The sequence below is a fragment of the Musa acuminata genome, chromosome BXJ3-11 (assembly GCF_036884655.1).
Source record: "Musa acuminata AAA Group cultivar baxijiao chromosome BXJ3-11, Cavendish_Baxijiao_AAA, whole genome shotgun sequence".
NCBI lineage: Eukaryota > Viridiplantae > Streptophyta > Magnoliopsida > Zingiberales > Musaceae > Musa > Musa acuminata.
In genome coordinates, this window is record NC_088359.1 from 11,047,900 (window position 1) to 11,062,324 (window position 14,425).

General features: G+C 38.0%; 1 protein-coding gene across 1 annotated transcript; it reads right to left on the reverse strand.

Moving 5' to 3' along the window:
• Positions 1–508: 508 nt before the first annotated feature.
• LOC103972772 (pentatricopeptide repeat-containing protein At5g14770, mitochondrial) lies at positions 509–3,970 on the reverse strand. Its single transcript, XM_009387127.3, has one exon. The coding sequence runs from the start codon at positions 3,935–3,937 to the stop codon at positions 980–982; it is 2,958 nt and encodes a 985-aa protein (XP_009385402.2). The 5' UTR covers positions 3,938–3,970; the 3' UTR covers positions 509–979.
• Between the last annotated feature and the right edge of the window lie 10,455 nt (positions 3,971–14,425).

Sequence of the window (14,425 nt, forward strand, 5' to 3'; positions counted from 1 at the left end):
GATCCCTCCCCTTTAAATAGGAGGAGGTGAGCCTCTATTAAGGAAAATAAATTTTAATTTTCATATTTATTTAATATAAATTATTTCCATTTAATATACTACCAAATATTATATCATCATATTTGGAATATTTACTGGTTATTTCCTTAATTCATATCAACAAACAAGGAAGTAGATTATGATTTCCTTAAATTATAATAACAAGTAAGGAAAGAAAATCAATTCCTAACTTAAATATTTGATGTGATTATATTTTAACACCCCTGATTAGTCCCACATCGAAAGTGGACAAGATTAAGATTGACTTATAAGGGTCTGATGAGTATATTATTATCAACTTTAGCTTAAGCATTTTGGTCAATGGTTTAGACCAAACGAAATTGATAGGCCAGTTAGCCCATCAGACCCGAGTCATAATACCTAGTAGCTAGGAAAGGAACTTTATTTCTATTTTTAAACATAGCACACTCTAGAATAAGGCAGTCCAAGGGTACTATATCATTAAACATGAGTAAAAGTTTGTCTTATTATTTGCTCAAGAATAGTTCGTATCTTCTTTATTGAGCCAATGATGGAAAGAACTTTACAGTCTTGCATTAGTTTCCTCATATGTTCGGAACTTTTCAACATCAATTGTCTGGAACATTTTGGTTCCAGACAGATGATAAATAGAAAACAAATGCTTCTTCAAACTGTTCACCTCTACTGTGCCAACTACAAATGAATTGCCTGCATCCGCTGCTTGACTGCTTGAATTGGATGTTCCCTCAAGCCCCCACAGGAGGTCTTTGGCTCTTAAGTTGGTTCTTCCCCGCACCTCGGGAGATATTTCTTAACACAATAAATCCCATGAGGATGATTCTCTTATCTTGTGACCATCATTCTTATCAAGTCATTGATTCAAAAATTACTCATATTTGACTCCTGATCCATCATGACAGGTTGGCTTTCAAATTTTCTGGTTACTAACTTTATCATCTCATATCTTGTACAACTTTCTAAGTAACTTCTGAGCTCCCAACGTCCTCCCTGGTCTTGCAAAGGCTTTACTAATGAAACCAAGTGTCTCTTCACCAGGAGCAAAACCCTTTTCAGTCATCTCTTTCAGCAGCCTTTTAACCTCAGACCCATTCAGTAGCTTCGACCACCCACTAATTAGTATGTCATATGTTGAAGAATTGGGCAATACACCTCTTTTATTCATTTCATTAAACAACTCAATGGCTTGCTTCATCATTCCAACTTTGGCAAAGTCACTAATAAGCACATTATAGGTGCTAAGTTTAGGAACAAATCCTTTCATTACCATTTCACAATATAGCCTTATAGATTCTTTTCTATTGCTTTGCTTTCCATAGGCTGTAATTAGTATATCATAAGTAAAATTATTTGGAAGTACCACCCTTTTCTTCATCTCGTTTATCAGCTTATCTGCTTCACCAATCCTTCCAGCAGCTGATAGGCCACCTAACAGGGTATTGTAAGTTGCAATACTTGGGGATATGCCTTCAAGAAGCATTTGAGAGTACATATCAAATGCTTTATCAAGATGGCCACTCTTGCAATGTCCTAGCATAAGAACATTGAAAGTAATAGTATCAGCTTTGATCCCTCTTGCCAACATATCCTTCAAAAGAACATTGGCTTTCCTTGTCATCCCAAGAGTACATAAAGCATGAATCATTGTATTATAAAGAGTGATATCATGACCAAGTCCCATATTTACTACCTTCTTGTGTGTTTGTACTATCAAATCTGCTCTCTTACATTTAGAACATGCATGTAACACATTTCTGCAAGCGGAAGAACTTGGGAAGAAACCACCAGCAGCCATTTCAATCAACAAATCCACAGCTTTCTCCGCTTCCCCAACCTCACAGAGACCTCCAATCAGGGTATTGTATGTGATGCGATTAGGCATCAGGCCAACACTCATCATTTCTTTACTAAGTTCAAGAGCCTTATCTATCCTTCCCTCCTTACAGTGTGCATTAATCAAAGTGTTGTATGTCGCATGATCAGGATTTAAACCCATATTTTTCATTTCAGAGAGAAAGGATTTCGCCTGACTAGACTTTCCAAGGTTGCAGAGAGAATTTATAAATACATTATACACAACAACATCAGGAACATGATTTTTCTCTATCATTTCTTGGCCAACATTGAAAGCTGCAGATGTGTTACCAATCTTAAAAAGCCCATCCATCAAGGAGGTGAAATTAACACGGTCCATCAATACACCATTTTGTTCCATATTTCTGAACAGACTCTCTGCTTCTTCCATCCTTCCAGTCTTCCTCAATCCATTAACCAAAGAATCAATGACATAGTTGTTTACATCCAAACCTTCCTCTCTCATTTCCTTATACATCTGAAGAGCTACTTCTTGATTCCCAATCTTGAACATGCCATCTATAACTGTTCCATAGGTTACAACATTCGGACAGGTATTTCTTTCCGTCATCTTTTTCATAGCATCAAGAGCCTTAGCAAGTAGTTGTTTTCTAATATAACCATTGATGATAGAAGAGTAAGTAACAACATTCACATTCAGCAACTTCCTCTGCATCTCCAACAATGCAGATTCTGCTCCCTCCATATCTCCTAACTTGCAACGCCCATCAATCAAAGCTGAATATGCAACATGACTGGGGATGAGACAAGGTGAGCAAATCAGCCGAAACATCTGCTCTGCATCATCAACCTTACTCAACTTGAATAGTCCATCCATGAAGGTAGTGTGTAAAACCAAATCCATCACAACACCTCGAGCAACAATCTCACCAAGAAGAGCAAAAGAATCCCTTTCTCTGCCAGCTTTAAATAACGAATCTACGAGAGTACAGTACGTAACATGATTCGGAGCAACACCCATCTTCTCCATCTCTCTAAAGAGAGCATATGCCTCCGACAATCTCCCCTTGTTGCAGAGTCCATTGATCAGCGAAGTGTATGTGACAACATTAGGCAAGATCCCACTCTTGACCATATCTTCATATAGAACAAAGGCTTCTTCGAGCTGTCCCCTCTTGCAATATTCACCTATGAACGTCGTGTGAGTGATAACATTTGGCTCCAAATGGGCACCTATATCTTCCATCACTCTCCTCGCCATACCGAAATCTCTGTTCCGACAAAACCCATGGATCAAAGTGTTGCAAGTGACGATATCTGGCGAAACATTCTCCGCCATCATACTCTCCACCAGCCCTTGAGCCCCATCCATCTTCCCCATCTTGCAGTACGAGTCAATCAGCGTATTAAACCCGATGACATCCCTTGTGATCCCGCCTTGAACCAGCATATCCGACAGCGACTCCGCAACCCCCAGCTGCCCCTTTCGGCACAATCCCTTGACCAAAATGTTGCAGGTGAAGCAATCAAAAGGAAACCCCTTCTTCAGCATCTCCGACAGCAACCCGAGGGCGGACTCGGCCAATTCTAGATCACAAAAGCCCCAAATGACGGTGTTGTAGGACACGGCGTCGATCTCTGCGTCCGAGCGGAGGACGCGGAGGGCAGCGTCGAGGGAGCCCATCTTGCAGAAAGCGTGGATGAGGACGTTGTGGGTGAAGGAGTCGGGCTTGGCGGAGGAGCGGCGGAGCTCGGAGTAGAGGGCAGGAACCTCCGCGACGAAGCCGGCGGAGTTGAATCGGGAGAGGAGGCGGTTCCAGGAGAGGAGGGTGGGGCGAAGGCCGAGGGAGCGCATGTGGCGGAGGGCGCGGAGGGCGGCCGAGAGTTGGCCGCAGGCGAGATGGGCGCGGATGAGGCCGCAGAAGAAGGAGGCGTAGAGGCGGGACTTGGAGGGCGGAGGGCGGTGGCGGCATGATGAGGAAGAGAAGAGGGAGGACAGACGCGTGGGAGCGGAGGAGGCTGTGGTGGTGAAGGCTTCGATTGTGTTCGAGGGACGGAGAAAAAGAGAGAGAGAGGGCATCATGGAGAAAAAAGAAAGACAGGACAAAGGAGGAGTTTCGTAGCGCAAGTTGTGGGCGATATATCAACTTCGGCCGCAGAAACTTAAAGAGCTACATATATATGGGCCGGGCGGGAGACACGCATCCCAAGCCCGGCCCCTTCACTGAGTTCTTCTTGAGGGCTTATTTGAGGATTAAAAGAAAATAAATCAATTCTGCTGTCAAAATGCATGCACTCATTTTGTGAAGATTTTCCAGTTCCACAAAATGCTCTTCATCAAAATCGACGTCTTTCACAAGATTATAATATGGATAGAATTTATAGTTGTTCAGATTTACAGATAATCATTAGGGTTTGACATGTTCATAAGGTACGGGATCAATTATATATTACTAGATATTTTTAGCATATTAATCTTTAAATTAAAAAAATATATATTAAGATCTCATAGGTAAAAGTAAAATATTTAATCTTGTTTATCTTACTAACGTAAAATACAACACTTAATAACACGTGCATAAATGACACAAAAATGATAGGTAAAAAGATAATTTCAACGACGAGAATGATGATATCATGGGTGATTGTTGTAGTGATGGTCAGCAAGAACAATACGACGGTCACCCTTGCCAATATTGATATGAACATTAACGACGAGAGAAAGATGAGGCAAAGTGGTGAGGTATCAATGTCGAAGGAAGAAGAAGAGGTAATGTTAGGATCATAAAGGCATTAAGAGGAGGGCGGGGGAGGGGGGAGTGTGAATTAGTGCTTTCAAAATAATATTCCAATTTAAACATTTCCATTGATGAAACCCGTATCGAAAATGCATTTAACTTAGAATGTGAGTAAGAGTAGTGAGCAACTAAATCAGTTATTAATAGCAAGAAAAAACATAAAGAGAAATATAAATCAGATTTATAGTGGTTTGGTCGTCTTGACCTATCTATATCCACTCCTGATTTCTATTCCTTTGAGATCATCGGCTTTCACTATCGATCTTCTTTTAATGGGCCAATATCAACAACCTTTGTTACAACTCTTTCTTCGACTCAACACTTTTCAAGAGTTTATAATACTTTAAAATCATAAGCTTTTCATGCTTTTTCAAGCAAGTATGATTAGGGTATTTATAGACCTCAAATGACATAAAAAATGGAGCCAAAAATTTAAATCATTGGGTTTTTAGAGTACTAGCAGTACTACCGCCTATGTTGAACAGTACTACCACTTGATAACCTAGGCACTAACGGTACCATCGCTTGACATTGTTAGGATCAAGAGCGGCACTAAGAGGGGGGGGGGGGGGGGGGGGAATTAGTGCAGTGAAAAATTCTTCAATTTCATAAAATATTTTGTACGTTCAATTAAAACTAATTTGGAAAGATAGCAACTTGAAACGTATAAGAGCGTAAGCATAGTGAAAGCAAGATGAGGAGGAGAAGTAGTTTGCTATGAAATGATTTGCAATTAAAGTAAATCACTCAAAACGAAATGCAAACCAGAATTTAGAGTGGTTTGGTCAATGTGACCTACATCCACTTTCGGATTCCTCCTCCATCGAGGTCACCGGCGTCCACTAAAGGCATTCCTTCAATAGGTGAAGACCAACCACCTTTTATAGCTTTTCTCCTTTTATCGGGTTTAGGAGAGAATCCTTACAAGCCTTACTCCTCTTTCTTGAATGATTACAAAGCTAAGAGAGGGAGGAAGAAAACTCTAGCACTTTTACAGCCCAAAGATTCAAGATTATAATCACATTTCGGTGCCCTTTCATGCAGAAAAGTTATAGCCCCCAATGGCTTCAAAAATGGAGCCAAAAAGTGTCTTATCCCAATTTTTCGGGGTATTGGCGGTACCACCGTCATTACTGGGTGGTACTACCACCTATAGTTTGACACTGGGCGGTACTACCGCCTGACAATGCTAGGAGACTGAGCTCTGGCTGTACCACCGCTTGACAGGAGTGGTACCACCGTTGATAGTAATAATTGCTGGCGGTACCACCGCCCAGACCACCTGGGAGACTAGGTCTTCTAGGCGGTGCCACTGCCAGCCCTAGCGGTGCCACCACTGGTCAGAGTCCAACAACTAGGTTGGGCCTTGTATTCGGCCCAAACCAACCTAGCTCCGAGCCTAGTTGGCCCCTAACAGAGTTGATGAGATTACCTCCCAAATCAACTCTAATTATTATTCTAACTACGATTAAGGCAAGCATGGTCCGGTACGTTGATTTTTCACTTTGTGATCCTCCGGCGAACTTCTCGGCGAGTCTTCCGACGAACTCCCGATCAACTCTCAGCTAGTCTTTCGGCGTGCTTCCGGCGATCTCCCCAGGAGCTTTCGACGAGTCTTCCAGCATGCTTCTGGTGATCTCACGATGAACTCTCGGCAAGCTCTCGGTATATCATTTGAGTCTTCGACTCCGGCCCATCATCTGCTTTACGCCTTACTACTATCGCAGTTACTCTTGCATACTTATCTCAATACATGGATTAGATCAAATAATTTACCAGTTGATTTCATCATCAAAATCCAAGATTCAACAATCTCCCCTTTTTTGATGATGACAACCAATTGGTGATGGAATTAATCTTAACTCCCCCTATCTATATATCATAATTGAGAAAAGACACTCTTGAATTCAAAGCCTTTGAATTCAAGCATCAAATTGATAATTTAGACTTATTATCATCATGCACATCATGATTTGCCAATCTAAAGATGATACCACGTATTCGTCGATAGAAATGATGTCAAGGCATGACATCCATTTTCAAGTCAAAATCACATAAATTTTCAGCATCAAAGTAAGCACGATATTGCATCATCATACTCATCATTTGAAGAGATAACATGGAAATCAAAACACAGAATTGCAATCATCAAAGTAAGTAGCATTTTAAGTTTATAACATCAAGGTAAACAACATACAATTACAACATCAAAGTAAACGATTACAACATCAAAGTAAGCAGAATAAAAGAAAGGGATTTCATCCATTTCTCCCCCTTTGTCATAAGCAAAAAAGTCATAATTAATTATTTAGGTGGTAGCTAGTCAAATGTCTAAACAGGGTATTAAGTTGTTGATGAATCTATTGTAACTCAGTGAAAATTTGATCTTGGTATTGTTCAAGTCGATCTTGACGTTGTTCAAATCGATCCATCCGAGTCCCTATGTCGTCGATAGATGAGGGAGGTGCTTGCTCTACTAGAGGTGATTTCTCAAAGAGACTAGTTGGAGGATATTGATTACCCATAAAAATTGGTGTTTCAGGTTCTGGTTCAGGTTAGAGGGGATCGGTCCTTCTAGGCAGTCTAGTCCATATACCATTTCTGAATGTACATCTCATCTGTCGAAGTAGATTTCTATTTATGATACTAAATTTATCTAGTTGTATAACTTCTTTTTCAGGTGGAATAGCAATATCATAGGTATGGAGTAGTCTTGTGATTAAGCCACCATATGGAAGCATTATGTCCCTTTTTGATAGTTCAATCATGTTTTGTTAGATTAGGTAACCAAAACAATTGTTATATCCCTTCATAATCCAATACATGGTACCTAATTCCATTTGGCTTACTTCATCATGATGATATTGTTTTGGGAGAATGATACTTATCAAGATGTGATGAAGTATTTTGGTGCTTAAGGATAGTAAATGTTCCCAGCTTTTTGGAAGAATATTTAAGTTAGGATTACCAAAAATTATTCATAAGGCATCAATGTAAGTAGTCCCAACTATTTCTTCATCCCATTATCCTCTAAAATAACATCCTATTTCTTTTACCGGAATTCCTATGATGTTGTAAATTATTCTATCTGTAATGGGTATTTGATGTCCCAATAGATAGGTAAATACCCTTTCGTCTTCATCTACATATAAATTGTTGTAAAATAGCAACAAGTCTAGGGTAGATAGGTTCACTCATTTGAAGGATTGATAGAATGTCTAGATTAGCAAACCATTGAATAGATTCTAAATCACTTAATTAATCTAAATCAATATATTTACCCTTATGAACATGTTTAGACTCTATGGATGAAAATTTTAGGGCATGTTGATTAGAATCGAAAAGTAGGGAGTCATAATTTTCATATAATCTCCTCTTCCCTTTGTCCCTAGAGGATCTTTTAGAACCCATTGAGACTACAATAATGAAGGCAAATAAGGAGCAAGAACAAGTAATACAAAGGAGAATCAATTTGGTGTAGAGATTACCTTGTAGTTTTTCCTTCTAGTGATCTTCAAAAGGATGTCGGAGATTGATCCTTGATTTAGTAGGAGATGGGTATTTTGGAGTAGCTAGAGGGAGAGCAAGAGATTTGGTGCTGTTTAGAGGAGTGCAGAATGTGTTGGGGTTGGTTCTACCGTCGACCCTAACTTGGGGTTTATAAGGGGCAGGTTGCGGGCGGTGCTACCGTCTGCCACCCGTGACAACTAGCGGTGCTACCGCCAATTGGGCGGTGCCACCTCCTACAGGTAGTGAGCACTGCTCACAAAGCACACACACACACTCACACACATCATCTTGTAAAATTTGCATCATAAGAGGAGAAGATCAACATCATGTAAAACTCGAAAAATGTATACCACAAGTTCATGATTCATATCAAAACATCATACAAAACTCATAAAATACATACTATAAGTTCATGAATCAAGTGAGCGAACATTGTAGGATAAAAATCGAGAAAGTCCAAAAATGAAATTCAATAATATTCATGGATTTGGATAATTTAACATCCCTAATTCTCTTCTAATGAAATCAAATTGTTCTTCATTTAATGGTTTTGTAAAGATATCGACTAATTAATATTTCGTATCAATAAACTCTAATATTATATCATGATTATTAACAAGATCTCGTATGAAGTGATGCCTAATGTCAATGTGTTTTGTTCTAGAGTGTTGAATAGAATTTTTTACTAAGCATATTACAATAGTGTTATCACACTTTATATATATGTTTTTCAAGTCAATTCCATAATCCTTTAAAGTGTTTTTCATCCAAAACTCACAAAATACATACTATAAGTTCATGAATCAAGTGAGCGAACATTGTATGATAAAAATCGAGAAAGTCCAAAAATGAAATTCAATAATATTCATGGATTTGGATAATTTAACATCCATAATTCTCTTCTAATGAAATCAAATTGTTCTTCATTTAATAGTCTTGTAAAGATATCGACTAATTGATGTTTTGTATCAATAAACTCTAATATTATATCATGATTATTAACAAGATCTTGTATGAAGTGATGCCTAATGTCAATGTGTTTTATTCTAGAGTGTTGAATAGGATTTTTTGCTAAGCATATTGTAATAGTGTTATCACATTTTATATGTATGTTTTTCAGGTCAATTTCATAATCCTTTAAAGTGTTTTTCATCCATATAACTTGAGCATAGCATGTACTTACAGTTATATACTCAGCTTCGGTTGTAGATAATGCAACTCAGTTTTGTTTCTTGGAAGACTAAGAAACGAGTGCGTGTCCTAAAAATTGACACGTTCCGGATGTGCTTTTTCTATCTAAACTACATCCAGCAAAATCCGCATCAGCATAACCAAGAAATTCAAAATTCTTAGATTTATGATACCATAATCCTAGTTTAGGAGTTCCTTTTAGGTATCTAAATATCCTTTTAAGAGCTTTTAAATGAGATTGCTTAGGGTAAGATTGAAATCTAGCATAAAATCATACGCTAAACATGATGTTCGGTCTAGTTGCAATGAAGTAAAGCAAACTACCTATCATACCCATATAAGCTTTTTGATCAAAGCTTTCTCCACTTTCGTCAATGTCTAACTTAGTGGAGGTATTCATAGGAGTGTTGATAGCCTTTGAACTATCCATGTTAAATCTTTTTAGCAAGTCTAAAGCATATTTTGTTTGATTAAGAAAAATACCATTGCTAAGTTATTTAATTTGTAAGCCTAAAAAGAAGGTTAGTTCCCCCATTAAGCTCATTTTAAATTCTAGACTCATGCTTTTGGTAAATGATTCACATAAGGATTCGTTTGTAGAACCAAAAATAATGTCATCAACATAAATTTGAATAATAAGAAAATTATTTTTAAAATTTTTAATAAACAATGTAGTATCGACCTTGCCTTTAGATAAATTATTATGAATTAGAAATGAGCTAAGTCTTTTATACCAAGCTCTTGGGGTTTCTTTCAATCCATAGAGAGCTTTAGTCAATTTAAACACATGATCAGGAAAATTATCATTCTCAAATCTAGGAGGTTGTTCAACATAAACTTCTTCGGAGATAAAGCCATTAAGAAAAATGATTTTAACATCTATTTGAAATAACTTAAAATTATTACTACTAGTATAGGTAAGGAGTATCCTTGTGCCTTCGACAAACTTAAGATAGCCATGACGACGATGTTGGTGCTAGCGCTACCAGATTTCAGCCGACCCTTCATCATTGAGGCCGATGCATCTAGAGTCGGAATTGGAGATGTTCTCATGCAAGATGGTGGACCACTTACATACACTAGCAAGACATTGTCTCCCTCCCATCAAACCATGTCAACATATGATAAGGAGATGCTCGTCATTGTGCACGCAGCAACGACGTGGAGATCGTACTTGATCGGGCAATACTTTAAAATCAAGACCGACCATAAAAGCCTAAAATATTTCTTGGAGCAGAAGATATCTTCCCCCGAGTAGCAAAAATGAGTAACAAAGCTGTTGAATCTCGGAATTTGATGATGAAATCAATTGATGGGTTAATTTATCTAATCCATATTATTGAGTTAAGTGTGCAGGATGAACTACGATAGCCTGAAAACATAAAGCAAAGATACCGGAGTCAAGTTCGATGGATATTTGAGAGTTTAAAGATTCATCGGAGATGCTGCCAGAACCAACCAAGATGAAATCGGGGACTTGTCGGAATTTTCGAAAGTCCGCCAAAGAGATCGTCAGAGGTTCGCGGAGATCACCGATCTTTTTAGCAAGTCTAAAGCATATTTTGTTTGATTAAGAAAAATACCATTGCTAAGTTATTTAATTTGTAAAGCCTAAAAAGAAGGTTAGTTCCCCCATTAAGCTCATTTTAAATTCTAGACTCATGCTTTTGGTAAATGATTCACATAAGGATTCATTTGTAGAACCAAAAATAATGTCATCAACATAAATTTGAATAATAAAAAAATTATTTTTAAAATTTTTAATAAACAATGTAGTATCGACCTTGCCTTTAGAGAAATTATTATGAATTAGAAATGAGCTAAGTCTCTTATACCAAGCTCTTGGGGTTTCTTTCAATCCATATAGAGCTTTAGTCAATTTAAACACATGATCAGGAAAAATTATCATTCTCAAATCTAGGAGGTTGTTCAACATAAACTTCTTCGGAGATAAAGCCATTAAGAAAAATGATTTTAACATCTATTTGAAATAACTTAAAATTATTACTACTTGTATAGGTAAGGAGTATCCTTGTGGCTTCTAATCGTGCCATAGGAGCGAAGGTTTCTTCATAATCGATACATTCTTCTTGGTTAAAACCCTTGGCCACTAATCTAGCCTTGTTTCTAACCATGATACCAAATTCATCTTGCTTGCTAGATGAATTGCTAGATGAAAGGGAGCACAAATTTTCACAAAGCTGGACCTTCGATCCGGGTATCATCAAATACCAGTGTGCGAAGAAGACATACCGAAAATCGCCTTTCGAACACACAACGACCACTACGAATTTTTACTTTCTTTAACAAAAGGTGAAATATATTAGGCATATCATATCATAGGAAGGTGCGATGGTGGGCCCTCCAAAATAGAAGCAATGCAGAACTAGCCAACCCCGAGGAACATAAAATTGCTACATGGCTTTCTCGGTTTAATAGGCTACAACCGCAAGTTCATGAAAAACTATGGAAAGATCAGTGCACCACTCACTTCTCTACTGAAAAATGATACCTTCCAATGGTCGGACAAAGCCTCCACTACTTCGACAAACTTAAGATAGCCATGACGACGATGTTGGTGCTAGCGCTACCAGATTTCAGCCGACCCTTCATCATTGAGGCCGATGCATCTAGAGTCGGAATTGGAGATGTTCTCATACAAGATGGTGGACCACTTACATACACTAGCAAGACATTGTCTCCCTCCCATCAAAACATGTGAACATATGATAAGGAGATGCTCGTCATTGTGCACGCAGCAACGACGTGGAGATCGTACTTGATCGGGCAATACTTTCAAATCAAGACCGACCATAAAAGCCTAAAATATTTCTTGGAGCAAAAGATATCTTCCCCCGAGTAGCAAAAATGAGTAACAAAGCTATTGAATCTCGGATTTTGATGATGAAATCAATTGATGGGTTAATTGATCTAATCCATATTATTGAGTTAAGTGTGCAGGATTAACTACGATAGCCTGAAAACATAAAGCAAAGATACCGGAGTCAAGTTCGATGGATATTTGAGAGTTTAAAGATTCATCGGAGATGCTGCCAGAACCAACCAAGAAGAAATCGGGGACTTGTCGGAATTTTCGAAAGTCCGCCAAAGAGATCGTCAGAGGTTCGCGGAGATCACCGATCTTTTTAGCAAGTCTAAAGCATATTTTGTTTGATTAAGAAAAATACCATTGCTAAGTTATTTAATTTGTAAGCCTAAAAAGAAGGTTAGTTCCCCCATTAAGCTCATTTTAAATTCTAGACTCATTCTTTTGGTAAATGATTCACATAAGGATTCATTTGTAGAACCAAAAATAATGTCATCAACATAAATTTGAATAATAAGAAAATTATTTTTAAAATTTTTAATAAACAATGTAGTATCGACCTTGCCTTTAGAGAAATTATTATGAATTAGAAATGAGCTAAGTCTCTTATACCAAGCTCTTGGGGTTTCTTTCAATCCATAGAGAGCTTTAGTCAATTTAAACACATGATGAGGAAAATTATCATTCTCAAATCTAGGAGGTTGTTCAACATAAACTTCTTCGGAGATAAAGCCATTAAGAAAAATGATTTTAACATCTATTTGAAATAACTTAAAATTATTACTACTAGTATAGGTAACGAGTATCCTTGTGGCTTCTAATCGTGCCATAGGAGCGAAGGTTTCTTCATAATCGATACATTCTTTTTGGTTAAAACCCTTGGCCACTAATCTAGCCTTGTTTCTAACCATGATACCAAATTCATTTGCTTGCTAGATGAATTGCTAGATGAAAGGGAGCATAAATTTTCACAAAGCTGGACCTTCGATCCGGGTATCATCAAATACCAGTGTGCGAAGAAGACATACCGAAAATCGCCTTTCGAACACACAACGACCACTACGAATTTTTACTTTCTTTAACAAAAGGTGAAATATATTAGGCATATCATATCATAGGAAGGTGTGATGGTGGGCCCTCCAAAATAGAAGCAATGCAGAACTAGCCAACCCCGAGGAACATAAATTTGCTACGTGGCTTTCTCGGTTTAATAGGCTACAACCGCAAGTTCATGAAAAACTATGGAAAGATCAGTGCACCACTCACTTCTCTACTGAAAAATGATACCTTCCAATGGTCGGACAAAGCCTCCACTGCCTTCGACAAACTTAAGATAGCCATGACGACGATGTTGGTGCTAGCGCTACCAGATTTCAGCCGACCCTTCATCATTGAGGCCGATGCATCTAGAGTCGGAATTGGAGATGTTCTCATGCAAGATGGTGGACCACTTACATACACTAGCAAGACATTGTCTCCCTCCCATCAAACCATGTCAACATATGATAAGGAGATGCTCGTCATTGTGCACGCAGCAACGACGTGGAGATCGTACTTGATCGGGCAATACTTTAAAATCAAGACCGACCATAAAAGCCTAAAATATTTCTTGGAGCAGAAGATATCTTCCCCCGAGTAGCAAAAATGAGTAACAAAGCTGTTGAATCTCGGAATTTGATGATGAAATCAATTGATGGGTTAATTTATCTAATCCATATTATTGAGTTAAGTGTGCAGGATGAACTACGATAGCCTGAAAACATAAAGCAAAGATACCGGAGTCAAGTTCGATGGATATTTGAGAGTTTAAAGATTCATCGGAGATGCTGCCAGAACCAACCAAGATGAAATCGGGGACTTGTCGGAATTTTCGAAAGTCCGCCAAAGAGATCGTCAGAGGTTCGCGGAGATCACCGATCTTTTTAGCAAGTCTAAAGCATATTTTGTTTGATTAAGAAAAATACCATTGCTAAGTTATTTAATTTGTAAAGCCTAAAAAGAAGGTTAGTTCCCCCATTAAGCTCATTTTAAATTCTAGACTCATGCTTTTGGTAAATGATTCACATAAGGATTCATTTGTAGAACCAAAAATAATGTCATCAACATAAATTTGAATAATAAAAAAATTATTTTTAAAATTTTTAATAAACAATGTAGTATCGACCTTGCCTTTAGAGAAATTATTATGAATTAGAAATGAGCTAAGTCTCTTATACCAAGCTCTTGGGGTTTCTTTCAATCCATA

Bases quoted from the DNA above. Each gene is read 5' to 3' on its own strand.
- LOC103972772 (XM_009387127.3), bottom strand. From the start codon at position 3,937: ATGATGCCCTCTCTCTCTCTTTTTCTCCGTCCCTCGAACACAATCGAA.